This window comes from Filicampus tigris, chromosome 1, assembly GCF_054856515.1.
Source record: "Filicampus tigris isolate MCC_2025a chromosome 1, RoL_Ftig_1.0, whole genome shotgun sequence".
Lineage (NCBI taxonomy): Eukaryota > Metazoa > Chordata > Actinopteri > Syngnathiformes > Syngnathidae > Filicampus > Filicampus tigris.
Window position 1 is genome coordinate 18,707,843 of NC_141217.1, and position 24,004 is coordinate 18,731,846.

Here is a 24,004-nt window from a genome sequence, read left to right on the forward strand (position 1 = left end):
GATGAATGCCACTCAACTCCAGGCACGTTTAAGGGAGGTAAGGGGCACCCAAAGTGTCACGTCAGACAATTCGCAATAGTTTACGTAAGGCTGGTCTGCGTGCTAGACGCCCTGCAAGGGTACCTGACCACACCACCAGGCACAGGAGGGCCAGGGAGCATTTACGCTGCAACAAGGGACCAGTGGATCTTAGTGCTGTTCTTTGATGAAAGTCGATTCACGTTGACAGAAATGATGGCCGCCAACCATGTTGGAGAAGTCCGAGGAGAGCGCCACGCATCAGCCACTGTTGTCACTAGACCAGCATTTGGTTAGTGTGGGCAGGTGTGTCCAGTCTGTACCCTGTGCCCTACACTTTGTGAATGGAACAGTGACAAACATGCCTATACTGAATACCCTCATTAATCCAGTGATTGTGCCCCTATATGAACAATACCGGCCTAATTTCATCTTCATGGACGAGGTCGCATCATCGGGGAACGGCTGTTGGAGACCGGAGTACCTCAAATGGAATAGCCTGCACTGTCTCCAGACCTGAATCCTATTGAAAACCTGTCTGATGAGCCGAGTTGCCGTGCAGAGGCTTGAAACTCTGCACCCCAGAACCTCAATGACCTGAGGGCTGCCCTTCAAGAAGAGTGGGATGCCATGCCTCAGCATACAAGTCGATTTGTGAACAGCATGAGACGTCGTCGCGAAGCTGTAATTGATGCTCAAGAACGCATGAGTTATTGAGACGTTGACATTTTTTGTTGTGGTGTACCCACCATTGTTAACTTTTGTTTCAATAAATTGTTTGAGATGAGGAAATCAGGAAATCACTAGTGCATCCTTCCACTTAATTGTCCTACTTTCCACTTTTTACATTTTCTATAAATTTCACCTGAAAGCCAAACATTCCTAACTTTTTGTGAGCTGTGTATGTGTGTGTGTGTGTATATATATATATATATATATACATATTAGGGCTGTCAAAATGAAAACGTTAACTATGGAGATTAATTAAAATTTTATAACGCATTAAAAAAATTAACTTAGTTAACACAGTTTTATTTACTTCCTTTGGCAGCTGACCTTGGCTCACTTAGCCAAATTTAGAGGAGCGTTACTGTCGCAAAGAGAGACTTTTACATAGTTTTACTTTAAAAAGTAGCTTGACGGCTCATAGCAAAATTACCAAATAATTTGCTCACTTCGCAGAGCCAAATTCAAATACCATTTAATTTGTACATCTTTGGTGTATCGTTCGACAGTTGTACTTTACAGGAAAAGTATCGTATTAAAGAATCAAAGAAAGCTATTAGAACAGTCTTTGAATCAAAATATACTTTTACTTTTTTCCACATTAATCCCACGATTTTACTCAAGAAAATATCGGTTCCAAGCGTCTCAATGTAGGTTTGGATTTTTTTCCTCCTTTAATAATACAGACCTTCCTTTAAAAACTGCATTTTGTGTTTACTTGCGTCATCCTTGACTAATATTTAAATTAGTTTGATGACCTGAAAAATTTCAAGTGTGACAAACATACAAAAAAATAAGAAATCAGGAAGGGGGCAAACACTTCTTCACACCACTGTAAAGTAAGATACTTGACAGGCACATGGTAGTGCATATAGCATGTTTACTGCTTTGTTAACGTGCACAAACGCTGACAATACAAGCAGCCTGGAACCTTGTGGCTTTGCTTAGCTTCAACGGAACTTATTTTTGGTCCAAATAGTATAGAGAAATTCCTTAATTATGTTACAAGCACAATTCAATAATCACCAACTGTGTTACTCTCAAGACTGGAAAAAGCTCTTTCCCTTGTAACATAGTGTATCAAGTCTAGTAACATGGAACACTAACCCTGAGCCACAGCAACTTCAACAATAGGGTAAACAATCCTTGATCTGATGCCATAATTTGACTATCGTTTTAGTATAATCAAGTAGCACACTTGACAACTGCAATATTCCCAGTTGAACTCTTTGTCTCAAGTCTGTGCCTAGGGATGGGCATAGTGACCACTGACCACTTAAGCTGCTTATTTCAGTCCTATAATCCTGAACAATAAACAGGATGAAAAAATGGTGTCTTGAAGCAACTTGATGTAAGAATGAACTACTTGGCTGCCATCAGAGGCGGCTCGACAAAATTGTATCAAGAATGTGAGATGTGTTTACACCTGGTACATTCAAAAGCAATTTTGAGACTGAATCTCACCCCTCCCAATCAAAGCCAGGGAAGGCCACATTTTCTAAGTGATCTGGGGTATGGTAAAAGTGTTTTTCTCCCCCGAGGGGCTAGGAAAACGTACACTATACATATTTAACTTGTTTTAATATTTACAATTGCATGTAAGTGTTCTCAAAATTAATTCGGGCCAATCCGGAATCCATTATTGTGATGGGAAACAATGTCACTTACACACTATTGCCAACCTTCCCAAATTGAAGAGCAACTTCATGTGTACACGTGTACCACGCTATCTAAGTCATTTGCCTCTGATCCTTGCACTATTTAACAGTGTTTACGTATTACGGAAAGTATTCAGACCCATTGAAATCATTCAAATCAATTTAATTAAACGCAGCTGGACTTCAATAAAGAAGCAGAATCATCTCAAGGCGGATCAGAAGAAATGAACAGCATGTGAGTTAAATATGAAGGTCGCTACAAAGAGTCTGAATACTTATGACTATTTGATATTTCGTTTTTTTAAAAATACATTTGCAAAAATTTCTAATTTTTGTCAGTCAAGATGGGGGGGATGAGTGTACTCATTCACTGCCGTTGACATATTTCTTTCTTTTCACAGTCCAGCCATTCAGTGCCAGGAATCTATGTTTCTTTTTTTTTTTTTTCAAACGTTAAGTGTAAAAGTGGGCCTGAAAATGTCTGGCAGTGAATGAGTTAATCAGAAAAAAATGAACTTTTATGATTTTGGCAAATGGCTGCAATGACACAAACCTTTTTGATTTTGGCAAATGGCTGCAATGACACAGAACGTGAAAAATGTCAATGGGTCTGAATACTTTCTGTAACCACTGTAGTGTTTACTTTGACATGCACGTCACTAAGCAGTAAGCTGCAGGTATTGTTGTGGCATCCACTTCTGATGCTAGATTTGAACATTTGAGCCTAAGGCTCAACTGTTTTCCCATCTGCTGATTTTTCCCTTTGGCAGAGACAGCATTAATATACAGTGGCTAAAAAGTCTACATGCTCATTTTCAAAACCCAGGTTTTATTATAACAAAAATGAGGCCAATAAAAATCATTTCAAAACTTTTTCCAACATTGTGATAACTCAAAAGAAAAGAATCCAACTGAGATAATGTGCTTGCCTTATAATTGTGAACGTGGCTGTTTTCAGAATTAACCAATCGCACTCAAACCCATGTTAAATTGGTTCAGAGACCACCTGCCACCATGTTCCATTACAACACAAGGGCATCAGAGGGATGTTCAAGATAATCAGTCAGGAAATCAGTAAAACGTGATTAAGAACTGGACGAGTCTCCAGGATTTTAGAAAAGATAAAACTGGTCAGGGAGGCTGCCAAGACGCAAACCGCAACACTGCAACAGCTCCTTAGCTGTAGAAATTTCTGTCAAGTACTCGTACGTGAGACAATCTCCTGTCTTCACGTGTCTGGGCTGTGCAGTAGGGTGGCTAGACAAGACATGGCTTACAATGCAGAAAAAAGAAAAACACTTGCAATGTGTTTTGGTGCAGTGAAAGGTATGTTTGACACAATACTGCTCATCACTACTAAGAAAAAAAAATAAAAATAAAAAACAACATAAAACAAGGAAATACCTACAGTGAAAGTGTGACGAGTGCGTCATGCATTTGGGGCTCATTTTCTTTGGCTGGTATTGGGTTTCTTAGTCCACGTGGAGGGAATTATGAACTGTTCCAAACGCCAGTCAGCACAAAACATTCAGGCTTCTGCTAAAGAGCAAAAAAGTCAGGAAAAGCCTAATAGAACATCTAGACTTGTGTGGGTTTATCAGAGGCACTTTAAATGGTGGCAGGTGTAATTCCAAACAGCTACAGTGGGTAAGTATTCAGACCCCTTGAATTTTTTCACTTTTCACATCTTCACAGGAAAAAAAACAGAAATGTAGAAATTTTTGCAAATTTATGAAAAAAGAAAAACTGAAATATCATCTGGTCATAAGTATTCACACCCTTTGCAGTGACCTTCATATTTAACTCACATGCTGGCCATTTCTTCTGATCCTCCTTGAGATGGTTCTGCTCCTTTCTTGGAGTCCAGCTGTGTTTAATTAAACTGATTGGACTTGATTAGGAAAAGTCTATATAGGACCTTATAGCTCACAGTGCATGTCAGAGAAAATGTGAATCATGAGATCGAAGGAACTGTCCAAGGTGTTTCAGCCACAGAATTGTGGCAAGGCACAGATCTGGCCAAGGTTACAAAAGAATTTCTGCAGCACTCAAGGTTCCTAAGAGCACGGTGGCCTCCAGAATCCTCAAATGGAATTAGTTTGGGACGACCACAACTCTTCCTAGACCTGACCATCCAGCAAAACAGAGAAATCGTGGGAGAAGAGCCATAGTGAGAGAGGGAAAGAAGAACCCAAAGATCACTGTGGCTGAGCTCCAGAGATGCAGTAGAGAACGTTCCAAAAAGTCAACTATCACTGCAGCCCTCCACCAGTCGGGGCTTTATGGCAGAGTGGCCCGACGGAAGGAAGCCTCTCCTCATTGCAAGACACATGAAAGCCCGCAGAGTTTGCTAAAAAAAAAACACATGAAGGACTCCCAGACTATGAGAAAAAGATTCTCTGGTCTGATAGAACTTTTTGGTGTTAGTTCTAAGCGGTATGTGTGGAGAAAAACAGGCACTGCTCATCACCTGCCCAATATAATCAACACAATGAAACATGGTGGTGGGACACACATCATGTTGTGGGAGTGGTTTTCATCTGCAGAGACAGGATAACTGGTGGTAATTGAAGGAAAGATGAATGCGGCCAAGTAGATATCCAGGAGGAAAACCTCTTCCAGAGTGCTCAGGACCTAAGACTGGGCCAAAAGGACAATGGCGTGAAGAACACAGCTAAAATAACAAAGGAGGGGCTTCAGAACAAGTGTGACCGTTCTTGACTGGCCTAGCCAAAGCCCTGACCTTAACCCGATTGAGCATCTCCGGAGAGACCTGAAAATGGCTGTCCACCACCATTCACCATCCAACTTGACAGAACTGGAGAGGACCTGCAAGGAAGAAGGAAGAAGATCCCCAAATCCAGGCGTGAAAAACTTGTTGCGTCATTCCCAAGACGACTCATGGCTGTACTAGCTCAAAAGGGTGCTTCTACTCAATACCGAGCACAGGGTGTGAATACATGGATTTCAGTTTTTCTTTTTTAATAAATGTGCAAAAAATTCTACATTTGTTTTTTCTGTCAAGATGGGGTGCTGAGTGTAGATTAATGAGAAATGAGACAAGGTGAAAAATTTCAAGGGGTCAAAATACTTACCGTACCCACTACTGTACATGCAAAGTGGTCATGGTGTGCACTCTTGTGCAAACATATTGCATTATTACTTCCATTCTGTTTAGTTTTTTTTTTCCATTCAACTGAGTTTACAGATTATAGGTAACATTCCAGGTGCAAAGTTTTAAAATGATTCATCTTTGTCTCATTTTTTTTATTTTACAAAACCTGTCACGTGAGCTGTGTAGTCTTTATCTCCACTGTCCATTGTTCACGTGAGACAATATTTTCTTACCTAAATGATAAAAATATGTCCATCAAGGTAATGTAGTCAAATGCCCAACCCGAGCTGCACATAATTTCAAACTATACATATCCAGATGCAAACGCCTTAAAACAGGATAGTCATTGAAAAAAGGCCGAAATGTAAAAGATCATCTCTATGAACCTTTTTCAGCGCATGCCTTATACTTGCAACCTTTACCAGACTTGACCCAAATGTTGAGGAAAAGTAAGACCTTTATCGGGAGAGAGCTTGCTGTTTAGAAAGAAAAAGAGAGATGCATTAATATCAACAATTCACACAAAAACAATGTAAATATTTGCAACTGAAACAGTTAAAATATGATTTATTTGTTCATTTTCTGTCAGGTAAATTAACTCAAAACATTTTCATATTATGTACACATTTACATTTTATCACAACTGATGGCAATCGCCTAAAGCAGAAGATTCTGGATGTAATATTTCAATTATCACAACAACAGAAATCACAAGCGTGATGGTGCAGTTGGACTGAGCTCGCAAAAACCAGTAAAAAAACTCTTGACCAGAAAAGCTGTGGCATATAGGCAAATAGAATGACATATACCATTGTTACCGATACTACCTTAAAAAGAAAAAAAGGAAAAAAAACGGCCACGGTGGAAGCAGCTTGTCCAGTCTCTTCAACCTCCACCAGCAGAATCCACTTCAGCAATAAAGAAAAACAGGTGCCTCTAAATTAAACGATTCTTTTGTATCATGGCGCTGGTTCACAAAGAGCTTCCATTAGAAAAGCATTCAATTTGGATCCTCCTTACGGTTTCTGGAATCTGTAAGCCAATTACTCTTTGTGGACCTTCACCGTCATTTATTTATAGATCTTGTGTTCTATTGCATTGAAGATTCTTTGACTTACACAGCTTTTAACATATTAGCTATGACCAGAATGTCTTAAACATAACTGGGGGAAAAAAAAAACCTCTCTCCGCTCTGATCCTTACCATGGAGTCAAGCAGGTTAAGGTGTTCAGAGAGCCATTCATCCCTCATGGTAGCGCAACCATTACCTAGAAGAAACTGTCAACAAGGTTTAGCGGTAACGAGCACCCAAGCCAACATGTCATAAACACATGCACTAGCAGCGGGTCCTATGTAGAATTCATTAACTTAACAGTCTTCGTCCACCATCAAGATGGTCAGAACATAGAGCCGTGTCTCAATACGTGAAATCAGAAGTTAAGTACTTGACCCTACATTTTAAGTGATGTGCTTGCACTGGCTGCACACTTAGTGCAGAACTCCACTGAGACATGGTTCTTGTCCACGTGGAGGCACACGCCACCAGATGTCTCTTTCGCCTCCACTTTCACACGTTTCCGTGGCAGTGAGTAGTCGTGCTCGTTTGACTCGGCGCCCTGGAAAAGCGAGGAGGATAATTTCATGCCATTCACACCGCTCAGCCGTGACAACAGCTGAGCTAACATGCTCTCATTGGCCAGCACAGCTCGCAGGTACCTGGTCTCATCTTCCAATTCCTCCACTCGTTTGGTCAGCTGAGAGTTTTCTGTTTTGAGCATGTTATTTTCCGAGGACATTATGCACACTTTCTTTTCGAGGCTGTTAACATACTCTTTCTTTTTGAGACGATTCAACCTAGCCGCGATTGCATTTTTGTTGGTCACTTGGCTTGATTGCCGTTGTTTATTTTTCATCTTCAGTGCGGATGACTCGCTCTCTGGAGAGGAAGCGGTTGCGAGTAGAGCACGAGAATCTTGATTCTCGCCGCCGTAATGATCACCAAGCTCAATGTCAAAGATTGGCGAGGTTTTCTCTTCCTCAAGAGTCCATTCTAGGTCTTCGAATCCCAGAAAGTCATCCAACTCCATTCCTGTGTTGTCGAAGTCATCAGATTGGAACTCCTCCGAGAGACTTGGGACATCTTCTATAGTTTTCACAGCACTGGTCACTTCAACCTCCAGGGACTTCAGCGTAGTGTTGCAATTCCCTCTTCTCCTGGTTATCATTTTTGCTGGAAAGTGGACAGTTGATGAATGATGTCCAGCAAATGCAGAAATTAACCCTGTAAAGAGGAACAGAGGATGAAGTAACTTTTCAAATGTAGTTGAACATTTAGACTGGATTTACAACTACAGGTCAAAATATCCAATTTCAGCTTACTGCTTATGTCATTTGTTAGGTACACCTGTACAATTGAATTACAGTGGTACCTCTACTTACGAACGTCTCTTCATACGAAATTTTCAAATTACGAAACGCCTCAACAGGAAAATATTGCCTCTAGTTACGAAAGAAATTTCAGGATACGAAAGGTAAAAGTATGGGCTGATACTCGCAGTATAGGCTGCGACTCGCAGCTCCGGAGTTTCCTGAATGCAACATACTCATAGCTGCTCTGCCATTGGCTAGCCTAGCATCTTCCTGGCATCCCATTGGCTAAGAGGGACCTCTATCGTATGTGTCCATGTGTGCAGATAGACAGGTAGATAGATAGATATGTGATAGATACGTCTATGCAGCGTCCTCGTCATTCGCCCCTCGGGCCATGAGGTGATCCGATAGTTTTACGTGAATTAGGAACGAGGAAAAGAAAAAAAGGAGAAAATCGTTTTTTGTCCATACAAACAAAGCAAGAGATAATAGAAAAGTATGAAAGGGGGATGCGTTTGGTTGATCTCGCCAAAGAATATGACCGTAATGTGTCGACAGTCGCCACGTTATTATATCAGTTCTTTACAAAACGCCAGGCAAAACCCACTTCTGAGCGAGAACATGAACCAAAGAGGGCAAAAAGTGATGAGGACAGCAATTAAAAGGTAAACGACCATCATTTTTATTCTTTGGTTTTTTACATTATGCACAACTCTCATTTATTGTGCAACAATCTAATTGTAACATGTATTTGTTACATGTTTTCATGAATTTTTATGCTTTATAAAACATTTATGTCTCAATATTGGGGGGCTTGGAACGGATTAGGGCATTTACATGGAAAACACGTCTCTACTTACAAAATTTTCTACTTAAGAAATTTCTTCCAGAACCAATTCATTTCGTAAGTAGAGGTACCACTGTATATTCAATACAAGTGATGTATCAACTATTCTGACATTATAATTATACCCCCACCACAACTACACAAACCTATTTATTTTCTACTTTTCTATTCAAAATAGGCTGCGGGTTATTTTTAAAAACGGGTTTATGAACATCCCTGTTCACAAACAAATCGGTTTACCAGTACAATCATTTTTGAACAAATATTGCTTGGTTGAGTAACATTGCTATGCTGCTAAATGGTGGCATTTTGCCCCTAAAATGTGGAACTGTTATTTTTCATCTACTCGCGCATGCGCTACCATTAGATTATTTTAATTATCATTTAGTATTTTTGTCTTGCTGACAAACACTTCAATCCATTTACTCACTATATTACCGGACATAGTGGAAATATGACTACTTACTTATAATTCCCATGTATGGGCCATTGAGCTCCTAGTATTTAATTTAAAAAAATAGTCTGGCGTCATTATCAACCAAAAAGGTTTTTGTTTGAATTTCGTCTTGTCACATAAAAGTTACCAAACTGTCGACGTCATTTTGGCATGCTCATGGCCTTGCAAAACTTAAAATGGCGTGCTGGCGAACCATTTACAGCACTCACGCAGCAGTTATGTACACCGTAGTTAAGAAATGTAGAGTCACAAAAGCACAAACGTAGTAAGCAATAAGCTCGAAAGCATCGCCATTCGCCATCTTACACCAAGTTCTAATAGTGAGGTCTACTACCGCGTGCTGTTAATGTCTGACCAACGTTGCTTCTCAACTCCAAACGGAACTAGTCGACGCAACACAAAAAGTCCTTGAAACCTCTCTATCACAAATACATTCCGATTGACAATCCAATTATTTAAGATTACTTGCTCAGCATTGTTATTGAACTGTAATACATTTGATATAACTTTAGTTTGTCGTACGCTATAGTCTTTAGCGCCTTTAGCTAATCGTATTAGCAAGGCCCAGACCATGGTAGTTAAAAGCCCACAATAAAACATCAAACTTAATCGGAAATGATCGGATTGTAGGGACACTGTAGTTTTAAGAGACACTTAACATGTTCGCATTTGAAGCGGTCGCCTAGTCCAATTGCGTCATTTTTGTTAGCTTCTTTGCTAAAGCTAGTTTAACACCACGGAACGCTGAATGCATGCATAACACAACCATTAGAAAGAGCAAAATCTTCACGGCCAATTTACCTTTCTTCTCCAACGTGGACGCTGTCACGATGATATAGATGGGTGATCGTGGATAAAAATCTCACAATTTCGGATTGTTTCGTCGGTAGCTCACAATTTGCACAACCAACAGAAGCGTGTCGAGGAAGGCTCTGCTGCCTGGAACGCCTCCCCACTCCACTTTCAAGATGGCGCGGTGCTGCGTTACGTGACGTTTGTAGTCTTACCTTTGTTGCAATCAGCGAACAAACAGCATTGTTTTTACTTGTTTGTACACACAACTATGTTAAATTTCAATGTCGTTTTAATCCCTACGCATGTACGTTTATCAACACTTTGTGGTGCCAAACCTAGGTTATAACGTGTTGGTTTGTGGGGGAAAAAGTGGTAAAACTATTTTGTGTAAACAAAACGTGTACTTTTCCACAACACTGATTTGGAAGTCAGACGTGCATTTAAAAGTTTAAAGACTATTATTGAAAATCAAATTATTCACTTTTTTCTCTCAAATTTGACCTAAAGTCGAAAATCCCTAACATGTGATAAGTGTTTATGCAAAACGGATTTTACCATGCGTTACAATTTTTAGCTATGACGTTTCAGAAAAATAAATCCACCTGTTGCTAAAACTAACCCTTAAATCATAAATGTTACAAAATATTGTGAAAATCTGATGTACTAACTTGAGAAAAAAATTAGGGCAGTTTCAGTATCAGCGCAAAACAACTTTTAACCTGCACATGGATATTTAGTATGAATATTTTTGGTAGTCAAACCCACAATGATAGATTCAATCAATAAAAACAACTATCAGTCAGAATTAGGTCTTAGAACCCCTAAAAACAAGCTTCTTTGCTTAATCGATAGTGACTGGTTTGTCCAGAAATGTCCACTGCGATTGATTGGCGACCAGTCCAGTTTGACCCCGCCTCACACAAAGCCAGCTGACAGGGGCTTCAGCTCACCCGTGGCACTAATGAAGAATAGCACAGGGGGGGAAATGGATAGATTGAGTCTGAATGCACTGTCAACACAACTTTTATTGACCATAGACAGACCATTTTATTTCACACCACCTTGTCATGTTGCCGCGGTGAAAAGGCCATTTAATTAAATGTGCAGAAAGAAAAATGCTGTTTTCTTACATGGTAATGGTTGTTTAAAAAGAAAGTCCACAGAAAGTGTCAGTTGTATCCCTCTAACAAAACTCGTTCTTGTTGCTTTGTCATAAGAATATACCACATTTGAAAGTGTAGTTTTGTAACATTTAATAATTTTTCAGCTATAAAAAATAAAATGTTACAAATGATGATATAAACCACACAAGAATACCAAGTAGCGATATCCACAAACTGATGTGCTTTTAGGTCTGTATATTTCACAAGATTTTAATGAGACTCAAAATAGTTGCAGTCCACTTTTGAGCTTGCTGAGGTCACTGTGGTTCCAAAGAAGACCATCAGCTGTCCTCGCAGAAGCAGAAAGCCCGGAGGCATTCTGTGGCGTGCTGCTCTCCATCTCCACTGGCTGGTCAGCCACGGTCAGAGTCGAGTAATTGTCCACCATCAGGCACGAGGGCTCATCTGATTGGCCGGGGACCTTTCCAAGAGGGTAATTCTTCCACAAAACTTTGTCAAAGCACACTTGCCACGAGGAACCTCGAAGCAACTTTGCTTTTTCTGCCTCCGCATCTGACCATTTGTTCTCTTCTCCTGTCCGCTTCTTCTGTGGTTCCAACAGCGAGGAATGAATGTAGCGTTTTGAACGCTGCAGCTTCTCATGCAAACTCTCCAGTGTGTAAATAGGCCGCTGTTCCTGCTCTGTGTCTGGGTTAGAATGTTCTGTCCGAGTGTAGATGGAGCAGAGCTGCAGCAGCCTTTGCTGGGTTTCCAGAGGAAGAGGATGCTCCATGTCTTCCAAGACTAAGTAAAGCAGGTGAGGCGTGCTGGCACAGGGAGCATCCAAGCAGGCAGACAACAGCTGCTGCCACCTCAGCTGGATGCGGTTGGCAAAAATCCTGTCCTTCAACCTGGCTTTCTTCTGTGCTTTTGTTTCAAAGTGATAATCCGTTTTTTTACTGTTACAGAGCATTACTTCCGAGATCCACGCAGAAGTGTAGTACATCCTATGTTTGCTCTGCTCGCTGGAGAGAAGCTTCAGTTCAGCAAAGAGTTTCTCCAGGAAGAGATGGATGAAGGAGGGCGAGTTAAGCGTTTTCAGCAGGGGAAGCCAAAAACGCAGGAAAGTTTGAGGGAGTTTGGGCTCCGTGAGACAAAACCAAGCATTTTCAGAGGTGTCACAGCCTAATGTTGACAGTTGTTCGGCTGTTGGGATGAGGAAGCCATCTTCTAAGAGGACATCAATCAGTAACTCACTAAACTCAACAGAAAAATGTTTTATCTCACCGAGTATCCAGCTCATATCAGCCAAAGGGTCCGACCATGTGCTTTTCTCTTTTTCTTCATACAGCCCCCCACAAGCATCATATTGCTCCTTTTCGTAAGAGATCAGAAGTTCTCTTGCATTCTTGTAAGATTCCATTTCTTTTTGCCTTTCAATGAGCTCGTCTTCTTGCGGTTTCATGTCCATCTCTTCGTCCTCTCTATCATACTGTGCCTCCCAGTCTGCACTGGACCCTCCTCCTAATTGTCTGGACCAATACTCCTGCTGGAGCCACTCCAGAACCACCTCGCATCCCTTTCGGCACAATTTCAGGGCAGGGAGTTTGCGATGAGTGATGTCATGCCTTAGGTTGACGATCCATTCTGGGATGTTCAAGTTCCCGGCCAGTCTCCTTAATGAGCGGGCAATTTTTCCTTGCTGGCGTTCGGTGATCAAGTTAGTAAACCTCACCAGGGCCGCCCCATAAAGCAGAACCAAGTCATGAGAGTCCAGTTTATCGGACCGGTCAAGCACCTGACACCTCACCAAGTCCGCAGTGCAGTCCATTGCCACGGGGGTACTGTTAGCATACCTTGCTTTCCACGCCGAAATCCTATGGAGAGCATTCCGCTGTAAGGCAGAATCCTTGGAATAAAGATATTCCCTTACTTGATCCCATTCAGCTTTGTTGAGCCACGCTACCACATGGCGTTTTTTCTCGGAGCCCCTTTTCTTCATTTTGAAGGCAGAAAGGCAGAGCAGCGGTCTTGTAAGCTACACGAAACAATTCAAGGAACTACTAGACTCCACCACAGTCTTACAGATGCTCTTTTAAACTAACACCAAAACGTGACTACTAGCTGAAAACGATTTGTTTCTTTTTTTTAGCAAGCGATATCGGCTCGTTAGGAAATGATTTTCTTCTTCGTATGTCTTTAATTTCTAGCAAGCTGTAGACTGTTGTGCTCAATGCTGCCACCTGCAGACAGGAGGGGGAGGAGGAGTATTACATCAGTGCGCATGCGCGCTCTTGTCAAGTTGTCAGTGAAGAACATGGCGGACGTTTCAAATGAGAAGGAGCAGGCACAGCGTATTTATGCACGCCTGCTGGTAAGTCATTTACTACGCTAAAACTTAAAACGTTCAATACACGTTGGACGAAAATGCAGTATTTTGGCGAAAATGTTTATCTTGTTGTCTTTTGTTTAGTCTTTTGTTTTAGTCAAACTTTTCAACTAACAAACGTAAACAACGCCAAGAGAAGCAAATACAGTACCGTACGTTTTTTTTTGTTTTTTTTGAGTGAGAGTTTTGCGAACAATAATGGATCCACATTAAATATATAGTTAATCTATCCTATAGATACTGCACTGCACAGTACGGTACTGTGTAGTATTTGCCACATACATTCAATTGCCATGAGATTTCTTATGTTATTTTAAACAAATAGCTCATTTAAATTCTCAGAAAATATTTGTGTCATTAGCAAAGAAAAAAAAAGCACCTGCTTCAATGCCTCTGACTCCCGGCAAATGTCATTGATAAAGATGCGTTTGTCTTTTCTGAGGCTGTGCCGTGTCCCTTGCTGGAAGGTGTGTGTATGGAGGAGACTGAGGACATGCTTCAGCTGCTCTGCACTCCATCCCAGCTTCGTACCGCAATACTGACCTGGATGTGCTGCAGGTTAGGAAGAAAAGGGACATAAGTTGCTACATATTTGCATATATATGCACATTATTAAAGCTAATGGTGTGTTAAAATGATTACTTCTGTCTTCCCAGTATTGACCCAAACTTTGCCAGTCTGATAGAGAAGGCATCAAGAACCCAAGACACTGATATTTTGACAAACGGTAATGTTGGTCTTTGAATTATTTGCATGCTTGACGAGAAGTGTAGCTTCTCACGGTTCCCCCTTTGGCCAAGCTTCATTTTTATACAATTGTGGGTAGTCAAAAATGTCAAGCTTGAGTGAGATAAATTGGCATGTTTTTGTGACCACTATCTTGTAAACAGGACTGAACGATTTTGAAAAATAATCTGCTAGCGATTGGTTTTCCTCAATATTGAGATTGAGATTTAATATGTGGTTAGTTTTTTCAAGGTCCTCTTCCCATGTATTTTTTATCAAACAGAAGTATTGATAATCTGCATTGGGGCTGCATGAATTGGAAAAACATGTAATATTTGATACTGATATTATTGCACTATTTAACAAGAATCTAGAGAAATAATATTTGTGTTATCTAATGAAATTAAAAAAGATTTCATGTGGCAAAATAAGCAGACTCAGTTTATTCTTAGTTAATTAATTGTAATTTATTTTATATATATATTTATATTTTAAAGTTTTTTATATATAGATATACATATATCAAAATGAAGCATTTTTTTGTCTTTCAAATTGCAGCCTCTGTGCTTTGCATTGTACTCCATTGTGAGGTCATTTTGAATGAAATTAATTGTTCAGCTCTACTTGTAAACAATGGCAAAACATTAGTATGGCTGTTGTTATAGCAGCAGTTCTGAATCTGTTTTGTTCTTCTAATCAGGGATGGCTGTACTTGGCCAGGACCTGTTGCTGTGCAAAGTAGACAGCCTGGACTTAATCAAGGTGGGAAGACTTATGAGGCAAATCCTGTATTCTTTTGGCTGGCTCAGTGTGCGCTGTCACTTCACGATGCAATTAATCCATAGTACATGTACTGTATTTAGTTTTGTCCTTGTAATGTTTCCATAATAAATTTCCTCCAGGGTGACGCTAGTTTCCACCAGCAGCTTCAGTTCCTGGAGAAACTTCTTGCTGAGGTCTCAGACATCACTGTGTTCACTGCGCATGATCTGAAGATGCATCTCGACATGATGTTTACTGACGAGAGTCTTCATCTTGCGCAAATAGTCACGCCTTCGCTGGACCCCTGTTTTCCTAACGACACGTATGTTACACTCATCCCCCACAACTTTCTTCTTGTCTTGTTTTAGAGTGTTTTCTTCATCAGCTACAATCTTTCCTAACGGTATTTCTGTCACAGGGTTTTATACAAGGGTGCCAAATCGACCAAGCCAAGAAGAGACAACGCTGAGAGCGTCGCCACCCTTATTCAGTCTACTCGCTCCATGCTGGAGCAGCTACAGTCTGAGGTGTGACTTTTCCATAGGTGCTGAGTCATCCTATCAAAATTACAATAGCTAATAATCGATAAATCAAAGATGTAGTTTCGGTCAAAATGGCAGAATGACTAAACGCAAATATCCTCCACCGCCACCTTGTTGACAACTTCAGCGAACAATCACGTATGTGCTTATCAAAAGCTACTGCTGCTGCCTGGTAGTGAAAGCAGCTTTGGATCTTCACCCAGCCCACCTGATCATGTCATGGGCCGAGAAACCCAGGTTGTGAGGTTGTTTATTACAAAACATAAGTGTAGAACAGTTAGACACATTATCAGAAAGAGGCAGAAACATTGGGCAAATTTTCCACTTGATGCGCTGCAGATTCTGACACTTCTATACAAGCCATTAAAAAGTAAAATTTCCCAGTTTTGGGGGGGTTAGGGTTAGGTCATGTTTGTCCCAATATTAAAAGCGTTTTCTGCTCTTGTTGCAGTGCGAGTTCCGGACAACCAATGAGGTGGCAAGTGCCCCTGACTTCATTTCCCGTGCGCTGCATGTGACCGTGTGTGACCTCCAGCAGCTGATGACCACTTTTTGCCACGTCTATGAGACACACCTGAGAGTTTTTTGCACGATGAAGCCGCCTAGCTTTTGCGCAGACACACAGGTCTTCCAGAGAGTATATGAACTTCTGCAAGCTTGCTGCACGGTATACGCATGCACAAAGAAATAAACACAAGCACGCAGTTTGTGGAAGGTGAAACAGGACCTCATTTGAATGCGTCTTTCCGCAGGAGTTGGAAATGCTGAATGAAGCGTCAGACGCATCAGCGTCTGTGAAGCAGGAAGTGAGCCAGCTACAAACAAAGTGTTGTCGTACTAGCCAAGGAAAGGGCACTTTATGTGAGTCCCCGCACACTTACATACATACACCATTAGACTAGTTGCTACCATTGTATGTATTGCCATATTTTCGACTCAACAGAGCGGTTCCTCTGAACTGCTTTGCGGCGGCACTTTGGTGTGCTGTGAGAGATTGTCAGGAAAAAATGAAATGATCCAATTTCACTTAAAGTCAGCCGCACACTGGCCAAACTGGTCAAATTGCCAACAAGTTACACTCAACGGCTAACCTTCACACAGAATGCCATCAGCAAGTTGATACAGAGGGACTGGAAGAGATACAGAAAGGCATACAAGTGGAGAGAAATTAAAAAAGAAAAACAACTGAGTGATGTGTCGATATGCTCCATTTTAGAGAACAGCAAGTTGTGCAAAAAGTACTCAAACATTGAACAGTTGGATGTGCACTTTAAAGTTTAGTGAAGGTCAAATAAACTTCATGTGTCGAGTTTATAGTCCACTTTAGGCTCATCCTAAAATTTCACCTGAAAGCTCAATATCCCTAACTTGAATTGTTCAGTTGTGTTTGGCTCTATTTGTATTTTCTATCCTTAATTCTTTGGGGGAAAAAAATCCATTGTTCTGTGTTTCTCAGGTGATCAACTGGAAAAACTAAACAGAAGAATCAAAGCCTTTCTCTCCCACCTTTGTGCAGACAACACTAGTTTAGCATAACTTCCTTTGATCTGTCATTTATGTGTAATTATTAATGTTGTTTTTAATCTATTTTAGAAAATAAAGGCTATTAAACAGGGGACTGTGACCAAATGAGACACATCTGCACTAGTAAGCATTATAGCACCCTGTCTCCATGAAGCAGCAGCAACCATAATTCACAAAAGTTGTTGCTGTATTTAGTACAAATATTGCATAATTTTGCTCCATTTGGCAGACCATAAAAGTACATACACCATGTTTTGCCAAATGTAACCTAGAATGGATTTTTCACCCATTGATCAGTTAATTCAACATTTACGTAGTAAAATGATGCATGAAATGCTTTACTGATTGTAATAAAATGTAAAACATTGTCTTGCATTTAAAATTGTAATGATCACTGGCGATGTATTTAGCATCTCTCAGAGTTATGCCATGTTTGTAAAGTGAACTCTGCTATTTGCTGGTGTGTTGGAGCCTGCTACGTTATCCAGTTCATTATTCTGGCTTACGTATGTAAAATAATGGGCCGTCATTTTTTCAACAAACATGAAAGCCTGAACAATTTACTGATATTTTTTATATTTTCATTTCATGGGTAAAACTGAATGATCCGTTTAACTAAGGATGTAGCTGATTTTAGCCGAGGTGGCCAGCCTAAAAGCTTTTTTTTAGGATCAAAATATGACTTAGGCCATTATTTTAAAAGGGTCGCAAAATGTTTGTGCTGCTTTATTGGCTTATTACTCACAAGTCTGTACAGTCCAGAGGACCACAACTATTCGCGTGTAAAAAGACCAAGCCCGACTGCAAATAGTGAAAGTCTGTGAATAATTGCTTATATTAATATTTTAAACCCTTTATCTACCACAAAGTGTGATTCCCAAACAATTGGGAAGAGGCTCACAGCAAACGTTTACACATATATAATAGACAGCATTTTGCCACCAAAAAAATATATGTATATTTGGGTATAGGCAAGACTATCCGCGAATAACGGGGTCTTGCATGCATAAAAAATACTTTTGATTGCATCATTACATTTTTGAATGAGTGAAAGATGCATATTGCTAATTTTACACGTTTGACCCTCAAAATAAACGGTACTGCAATGCTGCTAATTGCTCACAGTTTGGTGCTTATTCATATTTGAATGCGGAATTATTGAATGAACTACATGGAACATGGCGTCGTGGATAGAAGGAATGAGAAACGGTCAAGTATTTACACAGTACACTTTATAAACATCTGGAATCATAACCAACAACTCACATACGAATAACTAACTGCGACAGTGCCTGTCTCTCATTGGCATGCTTCTATTAATTATGCATTTATGATGTTCTCAGAGTCAAAACAGCGTCTCTTTGGCGTAAACTGTCACTTTCTGTCACGTGCTACACGTGAGTGGGTCTGACGGACACAGGCAGGTTGCCACTTGCCACCCTCCAAGCGCTTTCAGAAGCCTTTACTGGTCAACCATTCCTTCAGCTGCTTGTCAAAATGTCCTTTCACCCTCAGAGTCATCGTGACCTCGTTGACTTGAGTAGGCAATTCTTTGCCAGTCACGTCCTTCAGGTACTGTTTCACGTCTTTCTCCAAAGCCCAGATGTCGCCCTCCACCTTCCGGACCAAAGTCATCAAGCGGTTACCGTGGGTCACGTCGGTGTACACCGGAATGTTGTGCATGCGGGAGCGGCGAATCACGTAAGGGAGAGCCGGCGGAGATTCTGCCGGCGGGGTCCAACCGGACGGCGTCGCCCCGGAGTGCTTGGGCGGAGAAGGGACCCGTGTCGGCGGGATGAGGCGCTCGACGAATTCATATTCCTCCGTGGACTCTTGGAAGGGCGCTTTTGTGGCGCAAAGGGACCTGAGGCCCACGGTGGCACTAGGTAATCCCGGCGTCCTTCTGTGTAAACCAAAGGCTCCACGCAACGCCGCAGAACGAAATGTGAAGTAGACCGCCATGATTGAATGGGGACAGTCCGTAAGGGCGGAAGTAATACAAGAGCTTCCGGTCGTTTGCTTCATAGAGGAAGAGCACTGCCCCCAGCTGGTAAATTGGCTGGTAAAGGCATCTTTATTTTTATTGCACATTTCATACACAAGGTAACTCAACGTGCTTGCTTCACACAACCAAAAGCACATTTAAAACAGCTGGTGTCAACTCATTTTAGTCGCGGGACACATCATAGTTACGGTTTTCTTCGGACTGCCGTTATGACAATGAACCCAAACCCAAATAAATGTGGCCACCTACTGTATTCCATATCGTGCGGGTGGAGTTCTTGTACCTCCCAATTCAGCACTTTTCATGAGACCTCCAAAACGCCACGTTTGTTCATTGTCAAAGAGAGAAAAACATTTTTAACATTCAAGATTGGACCATAATTTGTAAATATAACACTCACACATGTCGAGCAACGATCAAAACGACAGCGACAACAATGGATATCAATAACAATAACAATCGTGCCAGCTGCAACAAAGAAACCTAGATGACTAGACGATGCATTTAATTGTATTGCGAAAACTATCTGGAAGATGGCAGCGAAGGTGGTACTGCTTCTTTACACACACATTTGTGACATAACACCCACGCCGCTGCCAATCTAGTTTGCTTCGCAGTAGCAACAGGCTGCGTGGTGGATCATCTCCTCCTCATGCACATTTACAAGTTACCAAAAGATGTAAAGACATTTAAAAGCAAAGGAAAAATATAAATTGTAGCTTTCTGAAATTACTAAAAGAACATAGAGTGAAATTGAATTTTAAAATTACTGAAAGACCTTCATCAAAGTAATGGGAAAGTATATTTCATACAGCATGTTATCTTCATAACATGGTATTTCTCTTGGTTGCACTGCCTCCAGTTCATGTATGATGGACAACAGAGTTTTTTGTCTAATCAAATTTTAACATTTATATGCTGCCATATCAATCTAATCTGTCCATGGCCTTAAAAGTAATCTGGTGAGGATGACATTTCCTTACTGTTGAAAAAAGCATAATCATTATACACCAAAATAGTCTACTTGTTAGACATAGTCTTAACCACAGCACTGGTCAACAGCAAATTTTAACCAGAGATGGTTTTATGTGTCCCTAAATGGATTCTTGATGCTGATTTGAAAAAATGTCTTTCCTCTTTTTTTCGGGCACATCAGGTCTTTGAGATGTTCCTCTTTTGTTTTTAAATTTGACCTATAAAAAAAACAAAATTGCTCAATACTGATTTTTACCATGCGTTGCAATCTCTAGTTATGACGTTTGCGAAAAAAAAAATCCACCTATTGCTGAACCTAACCCTCAATTTATAAACATTGTTTATATGCCTGAAGCATATAAAGCATAGGAGTGCTTATTTGAAAAAACAAACATATGGACCAGGTTATTCAAAGATGAGGTTAAAAATAAATAAATTGAATAAAATGAAATCTTAAAAAAATCCACGCCTTTGTTTAATCCTGGGTGGGTTAATGTAATGGCTGCACTTTATTTTGGACTCAGCCAGTCCTCCCTCAACTGTCTCCAGTTGATCCAAAACGCTGCTGCTCAGCTCCTAGCTGGAGCGCATAGGAGGGAGCACATAACTCCAATTCTTGCCTCCCTTCACTAGCTCCCTGTACATTTTAGAGTTCTTTTATTTTGTCTTGAAATCTTTAAATGGTCTGATCCCACCTTACCCATCTGAGCTCCTCCACATCTACGTACCTGCCCAGTGCCTCAGGACAGCGGACGAGACATTACTGGAGGTTACAAGGACTAAGCAGAGCCTCAGAGGGGATTGAGCTTTTTGTTACCAATCTCTCTCTATGGAATGACCTCCCGTTAAATTGTTTGGCAAGCCCCCTCTCTGCCCATCTTTAAAACTTGTCTTAAAACACATTTTTATTATATGTCTTTCGACTCTGCATGAGCCTCTGAACCGTGTTTACTGTTTCAGTGTTATTAATTCATTGTTTTAATTGTCATTGTTTTTATTTGTATGATTTTTACTTTATGTGCAGCACTTAACTCACTTCACACCAAATTATATGGCGGGCCAGATCTGGCCCCCGGGCCTCGAGTTTGACACATGACTTAGTCCAACGGTAAGGGGTGGGGTCACACTCTCAGATGATGTGCTGCATTCATTTTACGCTGTGAACTTCCTTACAAGAGTGAGAGCGTGTCTCTTAGTGTAACCGGAGGAGCTTCTCGACTTGCTCATCCACTCTTTCTCTTCCTTAGCATTTTTTCTCTCTCTCTCTCTTCGGTTTCAGGAGTGTTGCCCTGAGACCGTCTTTTGTAATACTTCAGGCGACAACCACAAGAAGTGGAAGTAACTTGTCAGAGAAGACAATATGGACAAAGAACACACACGCAACGGGGAGGCCATCGCTCTCAATAAACCCAATGACATAGAGGTAAGATCGATAGATAGAACTCTTGTAGTTATAAAAGGATGCCAGAGTGACAAACAGTTCAGTGATTTTTTTTTTCCCCCACTGATATCTACAGCTGAATGACAGTTTTGTTACTAAAAGACAGTTGATGTTTAAGTGTGATGTCACACCAACCTGTGCAACAGGATTTTGTGAATACACAGCAAAATGCCTCGGGCCTCCATGTGTTACTGTGTGCGTGTGAGTGTGTGTAAACAAAGGCCAAGAAAACAAGTTTCCCTTGCATGTCCGTACCGACATACTCTGGTTATCCAAAGAACAGAATATTGTACAGTACTTGAATCCTGGTGAAACTGTGTGGCTGAACACAGGTTGTTCTCTGGCCAGGTGAGTCACTCACCTCCCCCGTGTGGGTGTGCCACTCCCTTTTGAAGTTACGCACCCAAGTGCCTAGTGACAAAACAAACAAGCACCTCTTTGGGGTTTGGAACAGAGAAAAAGTCTCATGCGTACTGTTTATAGAGCAGGGGAGTTCAATATTTGTTGTGGACAACATTGCAATGATGGTCTCCCTTTAGAGAGCTGTTATGACTGTGAAACCAGTTAAATGTATAATCGCCTTATCATATTGTTACACAGACACAACAGATTCATGGATACGTTTTCAAATCACAAGTCAAAAAAGGGTTTTGTTATTGATAGTGATTCATAATTGAATGTGACATATTGCAATTAACCAGGGTTTGAATAGTTTTGTATTTTTTAATCATAGTTTTTTTGTATTTTTTTTAACTCTTTTTTTAGAGCAGGTTTGTTATTTTCTATTATTTTTTATTTTTTTTGAAAATGCTTCATTTAGTTTTTATTAGTTTTAGTACCATTTTTTTGGGGGGGGGGGGAGTATGTGAGTATGGAGTATTTGTCAAGTGCAAAACCGTTTAAAAAGGCACTAAGTATTGTGTGATAAAGTAAAATAAATTACAATTCCCAAGTGATACGGACATACATACAATACCAAAATAGATACATGTAAAATAATCTCAGAAAACTCAGTTAGTTTGCTTTTCTTTTTTCTTTTTTTATTTGAAGCATTTACATTTGTATTATAATTTTGTTCATGAAAATGTTTTTGTCTGTCTTAGTTTGTCGTTAGTTTTCGTTACCTATAATAACCCTGCTGCGATAAGCTCCAGCTCACTCTAATGAGAACGAGCGCTTTAATGGATGGATGTTACTCGCGAACTAAAGAAATACTACGACCGGCAGTCCGTCACGTCTGTGGTGTCCTCCACAGGTGACGACATCCCCGTCAGGCAAAGTATATCGGCCCATCAACTTGAACCACTATGCCACCAAGAAGAGTGCAGCTCAGAGCATGCTGGACGTGGCCTTATTGATGGCTAACTCGTCCCAGCTGAAGACAGTTCTCTACGTGGGGCCTCAGTACCGTTTCTACATCCCCCTCGTCGTCTTGCTATGTCTATCCATCACACTCCAAGTCATCGTGGGCCTGCTACTCGTTTTTATAGGCAAGTATTGAAAGGCCCGCTTTGGTTTTGTCGACGATTCCATGCGTTATTTTGGCACGGCAACATTTTCTTCTTCTTTTCCTATGATTAATTGTTTTATTTTGCTTCCACTCTGTGGCAACAGTGAAGTACGATCTGAATGACGTGCGTAAACACGCCAAGTTGAACAGGATGAACAATGTGGCAACTGTCTTGGTCTTCTTCACGGTCCTCGTCAACATCTTCATCACGGCGCTGGGCTTTGAGGGTCACGCTCTCAGGTACAGGCCGCGAAACGCACGCGGACACGCAGTTACATCTCTTGGTTTGGTAATGAGACCTTCTTCTTCTTCCTGCTTTCCAGGCCATCACAACATGGCATGATGCTTGAAGCGGCACCTCAGATGTCCCCTCAAACCTCTGAGGTCAACATCACCGGCCATTGAAACAGCAATTTTAATCTGTTCTCAAATGCAAAGTTTGCACATTATGCATGCCAGTTTTTCAAAATGTACATAGAGTTTTGTATTACCACTCTTCAAAATGTTGCATAATTCACAATTTTCTATCAACATACTGCCTCTATGATTGTGTTTATAAGAAATTAAAAGTTCCTATCAAGTGTGTCTTACATTGACTTGTCAGCATTTTTGTGATCTCTGATGTAAATTATGGAACTATACGGTAGGATTCAGTCCCAGCCCACTGCTTGCATCAAGAAAGGCCCCAATTTATTTGAAATGAAACAAGGTGGATGAGGTGGATAAAATTGCAACATACAGTATATCTTGTCAACTAATAAAAAAAACGTTCAGATTGAATTAGTCACGTTACACAAAAGTAATAAATACGATACCTGGCACCTACATGGAGTTAACATAGTGTTTTTTATTTACAGTAATAACAGTTTCCACTCCACTACAACTACTTTGAATAAGATGTTTTTTGTTGTCAATTTATCTGTAAGAGAATTATTGTATATACAGTACAGTCCAACTCCTAATTAAGTGATTAAGACACGAATACAAAACCTTGTGCATATTTTAGAGATTTTTTTTCCCCAACGTGCATATTTTAGAGAA

General features: G+C 40.6%; 5 protein-coding genes across 10 annotated transcripts; 2 read left to right on the plus strand and 3 right to left on the minus strand.

Moving 5' to 3' along the window:
- Nucleotides 1-6,054: 6,054 nt before the first annotated feature.
- crebzf (CREB/ATF bZIP transcription factor) lies at nucleotides 6,055-10,165 on the minus strand. Of its 4 annotated transcripts, XM_086024387.1 has the most exons (5): nucleotides 9,993-10,164; nucleotides 7,234-7,798; nucleotides 6,973-7,133; nucleotides 6,721-6,795; nucleotides 6,055-6,425 (listed from the first exon to the last, which is right to left on the minus strand). In XM_086024387.1, the coding sequence occupies exons 2-3, from the start codon at nucleotides 7,740-7,742 to the stop codon at nucleotides 7,085-7,087; spliced, it is 558 nt and encodes a 185-aa protein (XP_085880513.1). In that variant the 5' UTR covers nucleotides 7,743-7,798; nucleotides 9,993-10,164; the 3' UTR covers nucleotides 6,055-6,425; nucleotides 6,721-6,795; nucleotides 6,973-7,084. The 4 variants fall into 4 exon arrangements, with proteins under 4 accessions (XP_085880513.1, XP_085880495.1, XP_085880504.1 ...); XM_086024369.1 differs by having other exon boundaries at nucleotides 6,973-7,798; nucleotides 9,993-10,165; XM_086024378.1 differs by having other exon boundaries at nucleotides 6,721-7,133.
- An 828-nt stretch (nucleotides 10,166-10,993) lies between these two features.
- On the minus strand, nucleotides 10,994-13,344 carry las1l (LAS1 like ribosome biogenesis factor). Its single transcript, XM_086024330.1, has one exon. The coding sequence runs from the start codon at nucleotides 13,089-13,091 to the stop codon at nucleotides 11,370-11,372; it is 1,722 nt and encodes a 573-aa protein (XP_085880456.1). The 5' UTR covers nucleotides 13,092-13,344; the 3' UTR covers nucleotides 10,994-11,369.
- Nucleotides 12,042-17,414, plus strand: haus7 (HAUS augmin-like complex, subunit 7). 2 transcript variants are annotated; one of them, XM_086024354.1, is made up of 9 exons: nucleotides 12,042-13,463; nucleotides 13,946-14,036; nucleotides 14,135-14,205; nucleotides 14,905-14,966; nucleotides 15,107-15,288; nucleotides 15,385-15,493; nucleotides 15,960-16,175; nucleotides 16,261-16,369; nucleotides 16,965-17,414. In XM_086024354.1, exons 2-9 carry the CDS (start codon nucleotides 13,954-13,956, stop codon nucleotides 17,042-17,044), a joined length of 912 nt encoding a protein of 303 aa, XP_085880480.1. In that variant the 5' UTR covers nucleotides 12,042-13,463; nucleotides 13,946-13,953; the 3' UTR covers nucleotides 17,045-17,414. The 2 variants fall into 2 exon arrangements, with proteins under 2 accessions (XP_085880480.1, XP_085880469.1); XM_086024343.1 differs by having other exon boundaries at nucleotides 12,059-13,463; nucleotides 13,921-14,036.
- An 833-nt stretch (nucleotides 17,415-18,247) lies between these two features.
- mrpl49 (mitochondrial ribosomal protein L49) lies at nucleotides 18,248-19,079 on the minus strand. The gene has a single exon (XM_086024399.1). The coding sequence runs from the start codon at nucleotides 19,055-19,057 to the stop codon at nucleotides 18,485-18,487; it is 573 nt and encodes a 190-aa protein (XP_085880525.1). The 5' UTR covers nucleotides 19,058-19,079; the 3' UTR covers nucleotides 18,248-18,484.
- LOC147153112 (ninjurin-1) lies at nucleotides 19,056-23,555 on the plus strand. Of its 2 annotated transcripts, none has more exons than XM_086024420.1 (5): nucleotides 19,056-19,094; nucleotides 21,292-21,435; nucleotides 22,709-22,943; nucleotides 23,068-23,203; nucleotides 23,287-23,555. In XM_086024420.1, exons 2-5 carry the CDS (start codon nucleotides 21,373-21,375, stop codon nucleotides 23,366-23,368), a joined length of 516 nt encoding a protein of 171 aa, XP_085880546.1. In that variant the 5' UTR covers nucleotides 19,056-19,094; nucleotides 21,292-21,372; the 3' UTR covers nucleotides 23,369-23,555. The 2 variants fall into 2 exon arrangements, with proteins under 2 accessions (XP_085880546.1, XP_085880555.1); XM_086024429.1 differs by lacking the exon at nucleotides 19,056-19,094 and adding an exon at nucleotides 19,116-19,135.
- The last annotated feature ends 449 nt before the right edge of the window (nucleotides 23,556-24,004 follow it).